This window comes from Telmatherina bonti (genome assembly GCF_933228915.1).
Source record: "Telmatherina bonti genome assembly, chromosome: 7".
Lineage (NCBI taxonomy): Eukaryota > Metazoa > Chordata > Actinopteri > Atheriniformes > Telmatherinidae > Telmatherina > Telmatherina bonti.
Window position 1 is genome coordinate 13516468 of NC_136625.1, and position 19183 is coordinate 13535650.

At 39.6% G+C, this 19183-nt stretch overlaps 2 protein-coding genes across 9 annotated transcripts; both read right to left on the reverse strand.

Moving 5' to 3' along the window:
* Nucleotides 1-22: 22 nt before the first annotated feature.
* fubp1 (far upstream element (FUSE) binding protein 1) lies at nucleotides 23-10342 on the reverse strand. 8 transcript variants are annotated; one of them, XM_079244394.1, is made up of 19 exons: nucleotides 10217-10342; nucleotides 9695-9785; nucleotides 8812-8847; nucleotides 8647-8683; nucleotides 8508-8554; nucleotides 8355-8426; nucleotides 8205-8262; nucleotides 7939-8101; nucleotides 7756-7854; nucleotides 7534-7629; nucleotides 7340-7442; nucleotides 6822-7061; nucleotides 6498-6658; nucleotides 6257-6408; nucleotides 6042-6118; nucleotides 5759-5884; nucleotides 5369-5443; nucleotides 4870-4932; nucleotides 23-3453 (listed from the first exon to the last, which is right to left on the reverse strand). In XM_079244394.1, the coding sequence occupies exons 1-19, from the start codon at nucleotides 10307-10309 to the stop codon at nucleotides 3254-3256; spliced, it is 1989 nt and encodes a 662-aa protein (XP_079100520.1). In that variant the 5' UTR covers nucleotides 10310-10342; the 3' UTR covers nucleotides 23-3253. The 8 variants fall into 8 exon arrangements, with proteins under 8 accessions (XP_079100520.1, XP_079100519.1, XP_079100518.1 ...); XM_079244393.1 differs by having other exon boundaries at nucleotides 5759-5887; XM_079244392.1 differs by having other exon boundaries at nucleotides 5759-5887; nucleotides 9662-9785.
* A 1437-nt stretch (nucleotides 10343-11779) lies between these two features.
* On the reverse strand, nucleotides 11780-18832 carry slc25a24l (solute carrier family 25 member 24, like; the record flags this gene model as incomplete). The annotated part of the gene is made up of 10 exons (XM_079243710.1): nucleotides 11780-11967; nucleotides 12057-12195; nucleotides 12269-12436; nucleotides 13900-14010; nucleotides 14111-14243; nucleotides 16577-16740; nucleotides 16815-16926; nucleotides 18026-18113; nucleotides 18485-18611; nucleotides 18710-18832. The coding sequence occupies 10 exons, from the start codon at nucleotides 18830-18832 to the stop codon at nucleotides 11780-11782; spliced, it is 1353 nt and encodes a 450-aa protein (XP_079099836.1).
* Between the last annotated feature and the right edge of the window lie 351 nt (nucleotides 18833-19183).

Consider the following 19183-nt stretch of genomic DNA (forward strand, 5'->3'; position numbering starts at 1 on the left):
AAATTAAACTCAGGGCCATTGATCCAGTTTATAACAGCTTTATTTATCAACATGGCAACATCTTAATAGTCAGTTATTAAAAAAACAAACCAACCCAAACCAATAGAATATACACAACACATGAACCCTTGTTTACCTCTAAGGCATGCTCCTTGTTTTGTCCTCTACACCCCATCGATCTCTGAATTAAAAATAGAGCATCTTACACAAACAGTGGACAACCTCATAAGAAAACCCTCAAACTACAGGTGAAGTGACTTAAAACTGAACCTCCAAAATAGCTGCATGAATCATTTAAGTTTATCAGTTCCTGCTCTCATCCAACTTTCTAAAGTTGTTTGAAGTACAGTTATAGATGAAGGCATTCACAAACAACCATCAAACAGTTCTAAAAACACTATGGCATCATGGGTAAGGGGAAGAAAACAAATCCAAGCTGTCAAAACATGAATCTGACCATCACTTTGCAATCACAGACTTTATATTTCATTGCATTGCCGCTTTACCTTATCACTGGAGCTCTTGAACGGTCTACTCTCAGCAGTGGGATTGACTCAAAGGATTCCTCCTTTTGGGGGGAGGGGGGGGACAAACTACGACACGGCCTGATTCTACGACCTAAGCCTGCAGCATCCTCCAACACTGTGAGCGAGAAGTGAAGGCAGCAATATTTCAATAATATATATATGCACTGCACTTAAGGGCAGATTCACACCACAAAAATAAAAATAAAAAAGTCATGTACTTAACCAATTTCCACCTATCATTTGAGCACATTGCTAACTTCTGGCAACAGGTTTGCATGGCATGCAGTTGGTTACACCAGTGTCAACTTAAAGCATCCTTGTACAGTCGCAGTCAGACTTACCAGATGCAAAGACAAAGCCTTTATCAAATATTAAGCAGATATTTGCAAGAGCATTTCCATTTATGCAACGTTTTTGGGTGGGGAAAGAAAAAAAATCACTTTAAGAGTAAAACTTCACGTAACAAGTGATACAGCTCATCATGCAGTTCATAAATGACAACAGATCCTCAAAAAAGGGACAGTTCAAATGTATATACCCTGGACATTTAACGGCGAGGCATAAATGCATTGAGGCATGTTAACGACACAGGTAAGCATTTCTTTGCATTATATGGCTCATAATCACGGGACAAATACACTGTTTCCTTAGGCTTCGCTTACCTGTGTTATGCAGCAGAACCTAAGGTGCAAGGTCTGGGATGACACTGCAAAGATCAGATATATTGCACTGTTTGCCATCAGTGAACAATGCAGTCAAATCGTCTAGTCTTTAAACAAAACAGCCTTTCGCAACAGTGCTCCTTCAGAAATGATCATCAGTGCTGAGCTAATCAGACATACTTCCACTACTAGCATTCCACATGCTTATATGGGACATGTAAAGAAATCATAAGCAGAAACCTATGCATGCTAAACTGGAACTAAGCAGTTGGATATTTCTAAAGCAATACGTTGCAATTAATAGCATGTGTAAAAAAAGTGAACTTAATAGCACTCAGCAGGTCAGATATTCAAAACGCAAATAAACCCCACATCCTTGCACAGTTCCTACCAACAGTAACAGTACGGACATTCACTCTCAGTTCAGAAAAACCGACTGGCGCTGAAATGCTACCTACCTACACAAGCTACATCATACTGTGAAGACTCAAAAGTCTACATGTTATGCAATCATTGGAGTCACAAAAAGTCTCAGAAACTTGTGGTACAAGAATCATCAAAAGGTTTTAAGTACTGTGTCTTTTAGAACATATACTTACCCAGGGGGGGTGATAGCAAATTCTGACAAAAATACTACATCCTCTGCAATTTATAAAGCATAAAAAAGTGTTTCTCAATCAAGTCAGTTTTGTACTTACATTACAGGAGGGCTCAACTGATGGATGACGAGACTGCTTAGCCACCCCCAACCCTACAGCATCTATGTTCTTATATTGGATAAACACTAACAGAATGGGCACAGCAGACGATTTTTGCAATGTTTTTATATTAAAAAAACATTTAAAAAAAACAAATTTATACACATTTGGAAATGGGCAAGGCAAATGTTTCAATACATGTTTTAAATACAGTGGCAATTTACCTGACTGTCCTGGAAAAAGAACAGCACAAAAAAAAGGACACTAAGAGTATGCAACATTTCTTGAAACCACATTTTCTGAGGAACATGTTCAGAATACCTGCTTACCGCTTTTCTAAACTTGCCTGTGGAAGAGGAAGTGACTATCAAGGAGGAAAAAAAAAAACAAGCTCAACAATATCTGCAAACTTTTTTTTTTTTTTTTAAAAAGGGCCACAGCAACGCAATAAATGCATGAGAGACGATTCACAGATACCTGTCAACTTTCTTAGAACAAAACATGAGTCTACAACTACAGTAAATAATGTCGGGGAAACAGGATTCATAAGGACGTTTGTCGATCTGAGCCACCCTGGATCATTGCACACGCATGTTTTTCTACAAGCCTTATAGACAGTTGGAGAGAGACAGGACAGCACAACTTCCAAGTCAACCCTTTGGGACAACTGAACCCACACATGGCTTTCATTTCAACTCCCCCCCAGCCCCAGGTAAACAAAAACATACAGAAATGCCTCAACCCATCTGGTGTGAACCACCCCAACTTACCAACACAGGAGGTTTCAGTTTGTTTTATTGCAAAAACACAACAGGCAATAGCATTTTTAAAACTGAGATGATTTACATGGTAATGTCTACAGTTTAATTAACATGACTTCTAACCACATTTAATGTAGATACAGGGCTGGAATGACCATATGTATAATTACCTCACTAAAAACAAAGCATTTACAAGAAAAAGAAAAAAAAAACAACAACAGAAGAAAAGAATCTGAGGACGTGTTCTCCGGGTTATCTGCCATCTATGTGAAACACTTTCAAACCAAGGAAATTTAAGATCTTCATCAAGGCGTCTGCATCCAAACATTTAACAAAGGATTTTGTTTCGACAATGTAGCATTTACTTTATGTCCACTTCACATTACTGGCCCTGTGCAGAAGAAATACATAGAAGATACATTGCATGTTAACAGCAGAAACAGTGGACTCAGCTTCCCAAAATAAAAAGCTAAAAAATGAAGAAAAAAAAAAGCCTGTTTAGGAAGGAAGAGGTTTGGTTAAAACTGTGAGGCTGCTACTGTCACTGGAACCCTGCAAAATCCTGAGGAAGGAAGATGTTATGGTGCAAAAAGTCTGAGTGCAAATCAATGTTGGAAGACAGATTCTAATCGAGTGTGTACCTGAGGGGCTTGCGGTGCTGCGCCCATGGCCTGAGGGTTGGCTGTGCCGTAGTAAGCAGCCTGCTGCCGGTAGTACTCTGCCCAGGCAGCGCTGTAGTCTGGCTGGCCTCCGGGCTGAGTGGCAGCAGCTGCTGCTGCTGGAGCGGCCTGAGGGGCCGCTTGACCTGGAAGTTCACACACAAAGAACCCATTGGTACAGTAGAAACTCAGTGGAAACACACGCCTTTATCTGAAAGTCGTGAGCAGGAACCAGTAACAAAGCGTGTCTAATGTTTCTGATATGACCAGTGCATTCACTATAGCAATGCACTTCAAGTTCACAGTAAGCTTCTTATCTCGATGCATGGCAAATGGGACTGGTCAAACCCACATACATGCATAAATACAGATCTGTAGAACAATCGCGTGACGAGCTAAACTGGATAAACTGTACTGGCCAAATTACAATCTTTAAGTCACCAGACAACAAAATACACAGCCTGAAACATTTGTCAGAGCTGGGAGAGGCCGCATCACCAGACTGTCGCTGCATGACATATTAAAAGGCAGTCAAAGGTGAATTTAAACAGAAGAAATTTAACTTTCCATTAAATGTGTCATGACTGATTTTCACAGCTACACTGACAAACAAAAACTACTTCTGCTCAAAGTGTGCAAACACAGATTGTCTTCAGTCTATTTGTTGTCAGCAAATGAGAATAAGTTGATTGCCTTTAAACTTAATTGCAATACTTTTACATAACTGCTTCATGAGCATTAATACCCACCCCATGAAACCATTTTATTCAGTGTGCATCGCCTGTAGTTCCTATGTCTGCCAACAGAGGTCGCTATTATTCCATTATTGCATGGCTGATTGTTTCTGGTTGTTACACGTGGTAAATGTCCTGCTCTACGAACATTAAAGAAATTAAATGATTTAAAAATCCCTCACACAGTAACGTGAAGTACATATTGTGATTCTAACTTGATAAAAATCATCAGAGGCACAAAATGCCAGAAGCATCCAGTCCAACAAGAGACAGGAACAGCTGCTGCTACAGAGCGTGACTTTGCTCTTTGAAAGGCAGACCAGGTACAACAAGATATATGTTGTATAAAAATCCAACAGGACTCCTCTTAGAAAGTCTTAAATGTATCTGATCATGTACTAATATTCACTTACCAATCTGCAAAACAAGAAACTATCAAAGAAATCTAAAACTTATTTTCAAGCATAAAAATATCCAGCTATAGACTAAATGGGTTTGTAATTCTGAGTCTTTAACACCTGAGGCAGAAGCTACTATGAGAAGGGGAACGAACCCACCACCCTCATCTCTGGGTCGCAGGTCAGAAACCTTCTGCTCTTCTATCGGGCAGTTGTGAAAACAGAAACTCTACAACAGAGCACTGACTGAGAAATCAACCGCCCTTTAACATGAATAGCAGCGCTAAAGGATGCTTCAGGGTATTTCAGGTAGCTTTCATGGTTTGTAATTACATTCATTTAACTCACTATGAATACTTCTCATAGGATGTACATTTATTCTAATTGACCTATAACAATATGTGGTAGAAGTTAAAATAATTTTACCAACCTTGTTTCTTGTAATACTCCTCCCAGGCTTTTGTGTAGTCCTGAGGTTGTTGACTCTGTTGACCTGGAAAGACAAGAAAAAAAAATATGTATGTATATGACTCGATGCATACAAGAGCAAAATAATGAGGAAAAACAAAACAATCCTACATTGCTTATATCCATAACCCAGAAATCAAACATGAACATTTAATTTTACACACATTCAATAACAGTGCAGCATTCATGGCACATGCCATTGGTCCAGATATGGCCCTGAGATAATCTAGACAATAATATAAGCTCATGTAGGTGCTTCTGTGTCAACAGCTCAGTCCTGCAGATAGTCAAAGGTGTTGCAGTCTAAACAGCACAGGCGTCAAATGCTAAAAGCAAAGAAGAGGCACGCTGAAAAACAGCAGGCCGAATACCCAGACCTGAAAAAGAAGCTGATTGAAAGGCCAGTGGCTGTTTAGACTGGAATCTGTTAATAGGTGAACACTGAAACTACAATCATATACCCATTTTCTTGTAATATTCCTCCCAGGCCTTGGTGTAATCTGTCTGTCCACTCTGACCTGCAGCCTGTGGGTCACCTGTTAAAAAAGACGGTACTTGTAATTAGTCAATCATTCTCAGCGCTTTGTCCTCCACCTGCCCGGGTTGGGCTGTCAGCCTAGGGAGGGTGGAGGAAAACTATCCTGTCCCTGGGGTAATTTCAAAAAAGAAAAGGCTCTGCAAAAGCAAAGTCGTTTGTAAGTGAGGCCTGCTTTCAATTAGCAACAGCAGGAAGACGTGAGCACAGGACACAGCTACCGTAAATCTCTTCCGACTACGCTTCTCTAAGCTCCTCTCAGTACGATGCATCTCCTAAAAGCAGCATCTGCTTATTCAAAGGGCACCTCTGTTACCTTGGCCATTGGCTTGAGTCGTGCCTGGAGCTCCACTGGTTGGAGTCATGGAAGCCTGCGGCTGCTGGCTGTACTGAGCATAATAGGCTGCCCACGCTGCTGCGTTGGCATCAGCTGCTGCTTTATCTGCTTAAAAAACAAACAAGTGGTTTTGTTACCACATCAGTGCAGACATACAGGCACTTAAAGCTGCATGTTAAGTTGCGGGGTTTTTAGCTCTATTTACTGTCCCTAAGATTTGAATCCAACAGTGAGCGTGTTTTTGTTTTTAGAAGCTACTCACTTGGGTCAGGTTGTCCCTGTTGCCAGTGGGGATAGCCATTGCCCCATCCTTGAGGCTGATAAGGAGCAGGAGGACCGCTGATGACAGAAAAAAAAAAAAAAGACATCAGCTCGTCATATCCTCCATTTCAGCTTAATGTTCCTAAAAACCTAAAAGGTCTTCTGTCACCACAAACCTAAAAGATGAGGTTGGAAATAAGCTGAGATTGAACATACTGTGGTCCTGGAGGTCCCTGATTGAATGGTCCAGGGTTGTATGGACCCATAGGAGCTCCTGGGGGTCCAGGTGGCCCTGGAGGACCATGTGGGCCTGGTCCCCCATGTGGACCAGAGGGACCATGGGGGCCACCCATCGGGGTAACTGGGCCCTAAAAAGGAACAAAAGCAGACACCGTGCAGTCAGTAAATAAAGTTCCCAGCTGAGGAAGGCCATCACGTGCAACATTCAACGTCTCACCCCAATTTTCTCCTCCACCAGCTGCCTGGCGTAGTCGATCTGTTGAGGGGAGCCTCTGACAGTGAACATCTTTATGTTTGGATCAGCATTAGGTGGAGGATTCCTCTGGAGCTCGATCCTGGCTCCAGACTGCTGGCTGATGCCCTTGATTGTCTCGCCACCTGGTTCACAAACGTCCATGAATCACAACCGCTAACGTTCTAAAACACACCAACTGTTTTTACAAGTCTCCCTCTATTGTTTACAGCTTCATAAATGATCTGTCCCAGTCTGTAAATGTTTGGTTTAATTGCGTGACATATATAACACCGAGGAGGCAGTTACCTTTTCCAATGATCAGGCCGGTCTTCATGGTTGGGACTGTGAAGGTAAACTCCTGCAGACCACCAGGTGGGCCCATGTTCCAGTTGCCCTGCCCGCGACCGCGGCCCCTGCCACCTCCATGTCCTGGAGGTCCCCCAGCCTGGACACTCCTCAGCAGGTCAGAAATGATCTCTGCTGCATGCTGAGCCTGGTCAGGAGGACCCATGATCTGTGCTATCCTGTCTGGTGTGCTGCCGTCATCTGGATTGAGGCAGAAGAAGAAGAAGAAAAGGACAATTACAGATGGATGTTATAACCTCAAAGTCAACCAACAATTTGTTAAAACATCTTTAATTAAACTAATGCTGTTTGGAGACAACTACTGTATTGCATCTGTGTTCAGGTCTCAGAAGGTTAGGGTTAGGTTTATCCATCAGCCTGTCAGCGTGGTGCATGAGTTTTCATCACAGACCATACACACTGCTAAACCAAAGCCTAATTTAATGTGGAATCGGCAGCTTTTCAGCCGAGTCACTCACCTGGTTTGAACTGAATTCTGACGCCGGTGTCGTTCTGGATTTTCTTGATCATCTCTCCGTTTCTCCCGATAACAATTCCCACTGCAAACCGCGGGACAGGAACCTGTATAAGTGACAGAAAACCACACTTAACACACAGTTCCGAACCTTCACAGCTGAACCGTTAAAATAAGCGACGTATGACGAGAACTCACATCTAAACTGTCGCCGCCGATCCTTGAGCCGTACTCCCCCCGCTGCTCCCTGAAGCCCTGGTCTCTGATCAGCTCCATCACCATCTCTTTGGCTTGCTAAAACGAAAACAGATTCAGAAAACTAATCCAGCATTTTGTGACAGAATCGGGGATAAATTACAAACAATATCCCAACTAGGATCATATTTAGAAAGACATGAATCAATCACATGGAAAACTCACTTGAACTTTGAAAGGTTCTCCTGAAATGCGAAGAGGTTTGTCTGCACCCGTGTTCTGGGGTCCATCTTGGATCATGACCATCTTCACTCCAGCTCTTTCCTGAAGATCAACACAAATCAAAGCCATCAATTATCAATGATCTGATGCCTGGGGCGTTGTTGCAATATGACCGCGCACGCTGACCTGGAGGCTTTTGATAGTCTCCCCTCCTTTTCCGATGACGAGGCCGGCTTTGGACGCAGGCACCATGATTTCCTGAACGGTCATTCCCGGCCCGTCGTTGTGGTGGAACGCTGGGGCTGGACGTCCCTTCTCCACTATCTCCGTCAGTAACCTCTTTGCAGTCCTGAAGACAGAAAATTTACCATAACAATTCGATTGGGATCCAGGCGTTTAGAATATTTTTATGCTCCCCAGTAACACTTGGTTTTTGGAGCCGGGGCACTTACTGGATAGATTCTGGAGGTCCAGTTAACGTCACCGACCTTTCAGGCATACCTCCACTGTCTAAAAACCAAAAGCAGAAGTAAATTTAAAAAAAAAAACTGCAGCAAACCAAAACCAGATAAACATCCTAGCATGAACAAGACCAAACCTACCAGGAGCGATCTGTATTTTACACCCAGACTCCTGCTGAATACGTGAGATTTGCTCACCTCCTCTTCCAATAACTAGAAAAGAGAAAAATAAAAACATAAATATCAAAACACTAACAAACCAAATTGACAGCTGTAAGTAAAGTAAACACTTACTAAATCCAACCATCCCATCAGGAACCTTGAATTCTTCTGACATCGACCTGGGAATGAGAGTAAAGTCAGCGTGAACCTTTACAGGACTGATGAGGTCAAACTTGGGTTTCAAACATCTGAATTAAACTTGGCCATCTACCTTGGAGGGCCACCCATTCCTCCCATTGCAGAAAATGCTGTAAAGTGGAAATTAGAGGAGAAACACACATGAAATTAAAAAGTTACTAATGGATTTATCTGTGAGACTTTGTAGACTTTTGGACAACTGCTTTAGATTAAAAAAAAAACCAAAACAATAACTTACCATCATTCGTTGCTACCTTCTTTGTCTCTGGTTGATCTGTGACCGGATGACAGAATAAACAGCATCAGTACCACTTACATCTAACAACCTTGTACTAATCAACCTGTAAAGGATTTGTTTACACAATTATCTGAATAGTGAAATGACATAAAACTGTCTGAAGTTGAGTGAAAGGATGCAAACCAAGTCCTTCAACCCAGAAGATTAGAATATTTAGTCTTGATTAATAATGAGGAGTGCCAATTTCAATATTCAATTCCTTTTAGCTAACCTGGCTTCCAGTGATCATGAAAACGCATCAAATCCATTTTACCTTTCATTTATAGTGATGGCTTTTACTGCTCTCTAAAAACCTCTCAGCTGGGCTTTAACGCTGTATATTATTCAAGCTGTATTTACACTTTTCTCTTCAACTTTTACCCAAGTTGCACATTGTATTAAGACAGCCATCATTAAACGATTCACCACTTAAACATAAAATACATTCACAGTGTCAGTCACTGCTACATTACAGCTGTGGAAGCAAACAAAAATCCAATTACACATGCATTTCATGTCATGCTTACATGGGCTGCATTTAACAAGTTTTGTTTTTCTTTAAATGGAAGAACATCTTACTGACCAATTCAATTGAACTTTATTTAGCATCAAATCACGGCAAGGCCATCTCAAATAAAGTGGGATAGTCCAAATATGATGATCAAAATAAAGTGGGATCATGTCTTATTGTACATAAGTTGGGTTAGGGGGAAATCTAATACAGATATGAATGCATATTTAGTAGGACTAAAACACGCAGGCAAGGATTAACCATCAAGATTTTGCATTGAAATTAATGTGAGCCACTGACCGATATCCAGGTTAGGCATGGGAAAATACCCACCAGCGTCCTCCAGGGGCCTTTTCTGGCCTCCGTAGCCAAATTCATTAGTTGGGGGGGCCGCAACGCCATCACCGCCGATTTTTGCTGCGATCTGAAAGAAAAATATCACACGTTGATTAGAAAGGAGAGCTGAAGATTTTGATTTGCTTGCAGTGCGTGGTTTCCAGAAACACCCTGACCGTGGCCTACCTTTCTGTCCGGAAGTCGGACCAACAAAGAAGCGCCTACTTTTATCTGGTTGGAAACCAGTTTAGTACTGGGACATGCAAAGTTCGCGGGGTTTTTTTTTTTTTAGCAAAGGCTTTGTATTTAACTACTTTAGTCTGAGTTTTTAGTCCTGATCACGTCTGGATCTTAATCTGATATCGTCTTTGTGGCGTTTGCCTTCACCGCAGACTAGCTTAGCTTAGCTTCCTGTCAGCTCAACGACAAAACGAAACGACAAATAAAAATCACCACAACTCGCTCTCTGCTCTGAATTCAGAATATATATCGCGGAAATGATCTGGTTCTTCTTCTTACCTGTCGTGCTCGCTGTAGAGCATCTTTAAACGCATCGTTCATTCCGCCGCCGGCGTTAGAGGACGGGGGAGCCACGCTGCTGTAGTCCGCCATGTCTGCTGCTCTTCTCCTCGGCGGCGCGACAAGATGGCGGGTTTCATTCACGTCCTGCAGGCGAGAAAATTCACCGTGAAATGTGTAGTCTCGCGATAACACAAACAACCTTACATTCAGCTTTTTATTTTTTATTTATTTATTTGTTTATTGAACAATTGAGTACAAAGCATAGACCGTATACGAAACCGTATCTTTATGTACAGTCTGTAGTACAAAGCCTTGTAGAGGTACAATGTAGCAATAAGCCTAGGTATAAATAAGTAAGGTAACATTATGTACATGGGCTAAATAAACACAAACAAGCAAAAAAACAGCAGTGTAAGGCAAAAAGAAATTGAGCAGATAATTAAAAAGTAAGGAAATTGGATATAGTTGACACACACCTAGATTTAAGCAGTTTTAGTGAAGAATAATAAAGTCTGAAAAGGTGTAAATAAGAAAGGACTGTCGAGTCAAAAATAGTTTTGTGGGTTTTTTTCCCCCAAATAGTTACGATAATTGACATTTTACCCCTTTTTAGTGGAACAATTTTTCTTCTTCCTGCATGGGAATAGAAAGGCAATGACACAGGAAGGAAAGCATCCTGATGTTACACATTTGAATGTGCAATAAGCATTTAGGTTGACAGTAATTTCATTTCACCAACTAAAAATTATGCCTAGAGCAAACAGCTCGTGCTGATGATCATTTGAGATGTTATTCAAAGACATAAAACATGTATGACACTCCTGAGTTGTGTGGTTGCATGTATTAATTTTTTATCATAATTTCTAAAATACATTAAATTTAAAAAAAAAAAAATTGTTAAGGATGCAAGATTTTATCACCAAATTACCAAATGTAAGAATTTAATTGTGATTTAGCCCAATCTTGAGGAAAGTAGTTTCTCTAAAAAACACGAGTAGTTCCAGGATGTATTTCACATTAATTAATCTCAAAACATTTGTCACTGTGAGACAGTTGATGCTCAGTGCTCGTGTCTGTGGTCATTGTAACTTTGGTAAGCTGTTTGAGTATTAAAGGGTGAGAAATTGACCTTCATTGATTCAATAATGTTATGATCTGGCTGGCTCTCTATATGGTGGCTGTTTCTTTTCAGATTGATGATTAAGTTATCAGATTAAAAAGCAAATTCCTCTAAACAACAATCAAATAAAACGTCCAATTTTTATGGATTAATTCCTTTTGTTGTTTAATTTTTTAAGACTGATTTCGTACAACAGATGTTTATTAAATAGACAGAAATACAACACATTTTCATATTTACATAGCACATTTTGAATGACAAGCTGTTTCTTGCTCATTGTATATTTCCAGTCAAACATGTAGGTTTCTGTATTAAGGAAAGGCACACATCCTGCTTCAACCTTTTTCCAAATATCCACTCATTTTTAACAGTTAGTTAACATTAATAGCAATCCTGCGCTCGTTGATTTATTTAATTTTTTTTATTTTTTTTTGCATTTCTCAAGACTCCAGGGAAGAAAAAAGATCTTCAAATTTTCTTGTGAGGGTGTAGTTTATCAGCGCACATGGAATCGCTCTGATGAAACTGGCTCCCATTCCGTTATAAAATCCTCTGAATCCATTTCTTTCATATATCCCAACAAGTCCTGGTAAAACCCCTGAAGCTGGGCGAGAGTCTGAGCTGAAAGCTGAAAACAAGTCAAATGATGATGAGTAAAACAATCACACTTATTGCCTTAAATAAATAAAGATGTAGCAGAGAGATAACAGAAGTTACCTTGCGCTTGTTGCTGAGTTCGGATGACCGCCAGCGGGTAGCTGCTTATTTGTCCCGAAGCAAAGGCCACAAAACTGAAGAAGAACAGTTTGGATTCACTGTTGTAGGCCGCATCGTTCTTTGCCCAACTAATGATTGACTGCAGCAGGAAGGAAATTAGTCTCTTTTTAAATAAAAATGCACTTAATCGTTTTATTTTTGCCCAATCTCACCTGATGAACGGCACACTCTACACCTGCATAGGGGATCATACAGAGGATGCTGGGCTTGAAACCTCTGTAAAAGGAAGACAGAGACTCGTGTCTGTAGATGGATCGGGCACACGCTGTAACACCATGATACGTGCCAGCTTGCTGCAGGTTCAGTCTCACCTTTAACACCTGTAGAATAGATAAGAGGAGAGTGAGGATACTCCCATAAACCTCCACCGAAAGAACCTTAAATCCATTAAAATTTACGTACATCTCCATTTAATATTACCTGTTGGTGTTTTATTACTAGTAATTGGAAAGTCTTAATAGTTACCTTTACCATAAAATCTAACTTGTAAAGGATGTGCATTTGTGGAATTAGCAACACAGCTAAATATGTGGTCAGTGCAATAAAAAAAATGAGCTAAAAGCACTTGGAATATTTTCCTGTTGCAGTTTTTGGGAGGAATTCTGCACATGTTTAACTGTGTTGCTTATTCTACAGGAGTATGTTCTTTACAAGTTATACCTCAACATATCTAACTAATCAGGTTGACCAATTCTATATAAAACAACACTGGTTAATATTATTAAAGGAGAGAAATAACAGATAAAAAAACCACATTTCCTTACTTTTGGTGATAAGATTGTAATCTAAATAAAGCTGTCATGGCAACAGATTTTCACAACTCAGTTATTGTGCCCAAAAGCCTTCATAGTCATGATATTATCACAATGTTAACAGAAAACTTTAATAAAATGCTTTACTATCCTTTTGTTTTCTCATTTCTTGTCCCCTTTTCATTTTGTCATTTAATTTAACTCAAAATAGGAGCAAACCCACCATCCATAATAGACCTGCACAATATATCAGTTGAGCATCGTTGTCGATGCAATGTACATGTGTACAATAGTCACGTTGCACATCCTGCAATGTAGGAGGCAAGTTAACTTTATGTTCTCATCTATTTCAAGGGTACCTGACACACGGGTTTGTTTACTTCCAATGGCAATAAACAAACCTTTATGGTAAAACACGATTCATGTTTACACATTACAGAACGAAACCCGCACTCAGGACTTAGCACAATAAAAGAAAAGCAATAAAAGATACCCAAAGAACTGACAAATTCAAACAAAAACCAAACTTGTAACATTCACAAGATCGGTGCAGGTTTTTTGTAAACAAGATGGCAGGAAGTACTATTCAAGTCATCTGGTGGTAATTCCTTTATTTTTTCATATTGCAATATATATATCGCAGGGTTGGAAAAAAATCGCAATGTCAGTTTTTTTCCCCAATATCATGCAGTCCTAATCTATTATATTTTGATTTTAACAGCTGAGATCAAATCACACTATTACTGGAACTGAATTATCAACACATTTAACTCTTTTAATGTCAAAATTATTGTAAGTTCAAACTTTATTAATTAAATATTATGTTACTTTCATTGGTAAACTGCCTCCCAAATTAGGTTTTATGATTAAATCTCATTAATGTGTTCATTTAATCATAAGTCAAGTTCTTCAAAAGGATCTTCCCAAACCAAATAAAGTTGCGGCTCAACATCCTTCCAATGTCCAAGTAATGAAATACAGGACAGGACAGAAATGTTAAAGCACTCAGACCTGCCGCTGATCTTTGATACCTCTAAAGGGTAGAAGACGGCGTGAGCTACAGCTCCGGACATGCAACCCAAGCCGAAGCGCTGCTGAACTGTTAGAGCCTCCTGGGTTCTGCTTTGGGTGTAAACCTTCATCTGGGAAGAGCAGAATGACTCTCAGTGCACTTCTCAGTTACAAACAAGAAGCTATTCATAAATGATTCAAAGCGAGGAGCCTGGGCAGCCGGGCCCTCACCTGTGTGTAGATCAGACATTGCAGGGTCGACTGCGGTGTTCCTTTCAGCATGTTGACGGCGTTGCCTTGCCACATTGACCGTAAACCACCTGCCTTCATCTCCTTAAAGGCTTGAGAGAGGGCTTTGGATCCTCTAACCTGCGAGCAGACAGGAACATGAACAATACAACCTTATGATAGCAATGTTAACCTCATTAAGAAAACACACCCCTAAAGGACTGACTTATGAGACTCGTTCTTGGTCTCATACTGGTTCTGATGGCTTAGATGTTCAAGTTCTCCTCTATCTCATCTCACCACTGGGAAAAGTTTTGATCCATCCCACAGCCATGTTGTAATAACACAACAAGCCCAAACCACCAGCCAAATTCTTCCACAGTATTCCACAACATCCCAAAAAGGTGCTCTATAAGACTAAAATCTGGTGGCATTGTCACCTTCAAGACAGCAGTTTAAGATGATTTTAGCTCTGTGACATGATGCATCTTCCATCAGAAGCTACTCTGTGGCCATGAAGAGATGGAAATGGTCAGGAGCTGTGGTGTTGAAATGATGCTGAGCGCGCCAAGCGAATGTGTCTCACACCATCACATTGGCAGCAGCAGCAGCAGCCTGAACTGCCGACAGAGAAAGGATGGATCCATGCCTTCATGTTGCCGATGCTGAAGTCTGACCCTACCATCTGACTGTTACAACTGAAATGGAAACACGTATGTCCAAGTATCCAGTTTTGGTGAGTGTGAACTGTAGCCTCAGTTTCCTGTTCCTAGTTGACAGGAGTTGCACCCAGTTTTCTGCTGCTGCCGCCCATCTGCTTCGAGGTTTGATGTGTCATACATTCAGAGATGCTGTTACCTGGCTGTAGCCAGTGTTTGTGTTTTTTTTTTATACAGTTGTCTCTCTTTCATCTTTTACCAGTGTGATCTTTTTGTAAGTTTTACATCTATTGACTTTTTCTTTTAAAGCTAATTTTACTTGTTTTCCTGTCTCTGTGCATTTTGTGTCATGTTCTTTTTTTCTTCTTGTTTGCATCTATTTGCAGCGACGGGAATTGCGTCACATTATAGTTATTTTGCATCTAACATAGTTTATTTTGCACCTGTAACATTTATTGAAGATTGAATTCAAATCTTCATTAAATGAATTGTTAATCTTGTTTGCAGTTTTGTCTGAAAAATGCCTGGATATTAATGTGTAAATCCTACTTTATATTGTGCCTTCCTGTACTGTAAGTCCAGAAGAATGATTTTTTTTTAGAAGTCACTTTATCAAAATGGTTAAAACATAATATAATATAAACATAACATAAAAAAAGCTTGAATATTGCGAATGTGTGAGATATGGTTTAAAACTTGGCAAAATAAAATAGGAAGTAAATTTTCAAGCCAACTTTCTAAAACTTAAGTGAGGTTTTACATGGAAAATATTATTATGACTAAATAATTCAGAAACAAAAAGGCTTCAACCTCTTGAGGGAAGTGATGTTGAGACTTAGTTTGTTATTGAGTTGAGAACTTAACACTCACCTTAACCCATACAGACGCAACCCATAAAAAAAATATTAAGATAAGTCGAATAATTACCAGGAGATGACAAAGTGGAGTGGTGCCTAAGGGAGAGGACTGGGTTGAAACAATAATAATCATCTATAATATGGAGAAACTGACTTTCTCACTCAGACTGGAATTGGACAAACTCGAAGCAATTTGGGGAGGATGGTTACAATATGTGAAACAACTAAGAAGGGAGTTGGTATAGGTTCGGTATGAGCAACCTACAGACAGTGGGATTTAATATTTGAAGGTGGGGGATGTGCTATGCTTACCTGATCTTCTAATGGTTTATTTGCCTCTATGGAAAGTAAGAAGATGGATATACACCCTTGTTCAAAGCTACACTGTTTGTTTGGGTTTTTTTTTCTTCTGTGATTAGTTTCATTTGATCTTTTAAGAGTACTTTGTGTTTAACATACTTATGAAAAAGCAAATTGATGATTGATGACTTTACTTACTGAGACATTTTGTTATTGTCTACATTTTTGTTTGTCAGATACAATGAACCTTTTTTGTATTTTGAAAACTTCAATAAAAGTAAATTAAAAAAAAAAGATAAGTCAAATATTTTAAATATGACGTTTTTTTTTTCTCCCTTTAACAAAACGTAAAATAAAAATGTACCAACATTTTTAGAGGTATTTACTGTTTATTACCATGTGATATGTCAAAATCTTCATAGTGTAATCTTCTGTTTCCTGCTGTCCATTGAGGGGCAGAAGACAAAAATCTGATTGTGTTCAACAGGATTTTGAGCAACTTTTGTACCATAAAATGATTCCAAATGTCTCAGAAAGTGTATGTATCACATATGCTATGATGGGTTCTTATGGATTCAAGCTCAACACACATTTATTTGCTATTTTTTTAGTAAAAGATTCACCTACATGAATTTCTAAAGTGGTAATGACACCTGACCTGAAACTGTGTTTTCAGACGATCTATGGGTGCCGTCACAGTTCGAGACACAGCATCGGCCAGTCCTGCGGCTAGAACAAATGTCCTCCAGGCACCAAAGCCAGACGCCTCCTCAGCGAACTCGATGGGCATTGCACGGCTCTCCCCAACATCAAAAACCTGCCAAAGGACCAGCAGAGCGGTTCTTTTATCGTCCTTTCATGTCATTTTTTCATTTTAAACGATGATCTTACCAGACTGTGTTTCCATGAGGACACCAGCTCCCCGATGTTGTCCACAGGGTTGAGGATGATATGATGCAGGAATTCATCCCAGTCCACCGTCATGGAACTGTCCTTATCCATCCTGGTTACAGCAAACACAACAGCAACAGAAAGTACTCACCAGGAAACAACGAACCTTTAGGACCAGCTCTATGCTATGTGTCCAGAGCAGTAACAGTCTATTATATTTCACACAAAGAACAGACTCTGATGCATGCTTTTTGTGCATTTATTTACTCTTTTCTACCTGCAGACTTGATGGCTTTTGGCTAAATAAATAAATGCACTAATGACAATCTGAACCCTGTTTTCTAGAAAAGATCAAGTTGTAGGGAATTAAAAAGCACATCTTCTTTCATTTCTAAGATTCACAGAATCCTTCATGACAGGAGGTAAATAAAATGCATGTCGTCCATGTTTGTATTTTGTTTGTTACATGACGCTTCAGTCGATCAAGGTTTGCAGGCATTTGTTCATGCACAGATCTCTTAAGGTCGCAACAATTCAGGCAACTGGAAATCTGACTTTTGACTGAACCATTGCAGCAATTTGATTCTTTTCTTTTTTCTAGTTATTCTGGTGGAGAATTTCTGCTGTGAATGATCGCTGTCTGGTTGGTCCTATTGTTTGATCAGACTTCTATTTCTATAGAGATGCTCACATCTGCTGATGATTGATCAGGTGCATTTGCTTACCAACAGCTGCTTTCCACACACTTCTGCATTTTAGCTAACTTAATCATGATCCGAAGGACCAATTCACATAGCGATGCACATTTCAGGTCGCATAATAATAGGAATAAATGACCCAGTAAATAAACGATACATAAAACCTTAGAACTGAAAGAGTGCACGCATGTTTTCTTTCTTATTGATTTATTTATTTTTGTCCTTTTTTTTAAAAACATCATTACACTGTTATTATAATTTATGTAGACTGAATGGAAAAGCCCATAAAAGTGTTTCAAAATCTGCAAATCATTTACTAACATCAACATTCAGAGATTTTATAGTCTCGGTTTGAAATAATGATCTTAAACCTTAAAGGAGCCTCATGGGATGTATTCATTTCTACTATGACTTAAAATCACTGCATTTATCTTTCAGAAATAAATGAATAAAATTGATTAAAGTCCTTTTATGAATCCATAAGGTAATTGTAATGGACAAAAAAAATCTTACATTTGAATAACTTTTTTTGCATTCGGCTTTGATATGACCACTCCTAACTCCTTAAACAAACATATGATGTCTTCCTGGTCAATCTCCCCTGATTAGAGAAGAAATACACAGTTACAAACACATACTGGTCCTACCGGTCCCATTCTGCACAGTAAGACATCAAATTATGACTGAGTACAAGGGTCATTAAGCTGTAGATGTACTGTAAACACATCTTATGTTTTTGTGCCAGCATTTCCTGTCTGGCCTTGAAAAATACTTTTTACTGGAAAGAAATAAACTTCAGTTAAAGCTTATGAAGAATAAATGCAACTGGGAATATTTTTTTTAAATATATCCTTCATATATACAAGGGGTCAAAGGTTAAACAAGAAATAATTTGAAGTCGTTGTGCACTTTCTTGTAATTTCTGGAACATTTTTGATATTTCACAGGTGTTTAAAACAAATAATCACTCACCACACTTGTTCTTGTCAAGGTCATGGAAGTAAATTTTCCACTTCCTTTCTTTGTCCATCATGTAGCTGAGAAACTCTTTATAATCCAGGAGGCCATCTTTGTCTTTGTCATATGAATCGATAATATTCTAAAAAGAAAGAGAGGAACTCTTTGGTTACATGAGCAAGTTGTGAGTGAAACTACAAGGATTTTTCTGTCAGTGTTACACCACTGAGATGACTTTACCTGGACCTTTCCGTCCGCTGAGAGGATCCCATGCTTCCTCATTTCGTCGTGGAGTTCAGCCACCGAAACGAACCCATCATTGTTCTGGTCCAGTTTAACGAATAAACCACGGAACTGATCCATGCTTCATGGAGAAGAAATGATAAATTTCTCAAAGTGCAAAAAAAAATAGTGAAGGCACAGTCTGTTTCACTTCCATCAGGACCTTTTTTCTTTTTTCTTTTTTTTAGCTGGGAGGATTAAAAAGATGAATGATCATGACAGATCATTGACCTGCAGCTCTGCGACGACGCTGACTCATTGGCGGAGCTCTGCAGCAGGAGAGCTGGGATCAGCTGTCTGAGGAGGACAACGCACTCCCGGCGTGGTGCAGCAGGTGGCGCTGTGGCTACAGAAAAATCCACTTATCAGTCTATGATCTTCTGTGTGGTGGTTTCTTCTAGGCTTTGTGCCACTTGTAATACACTACTGGTC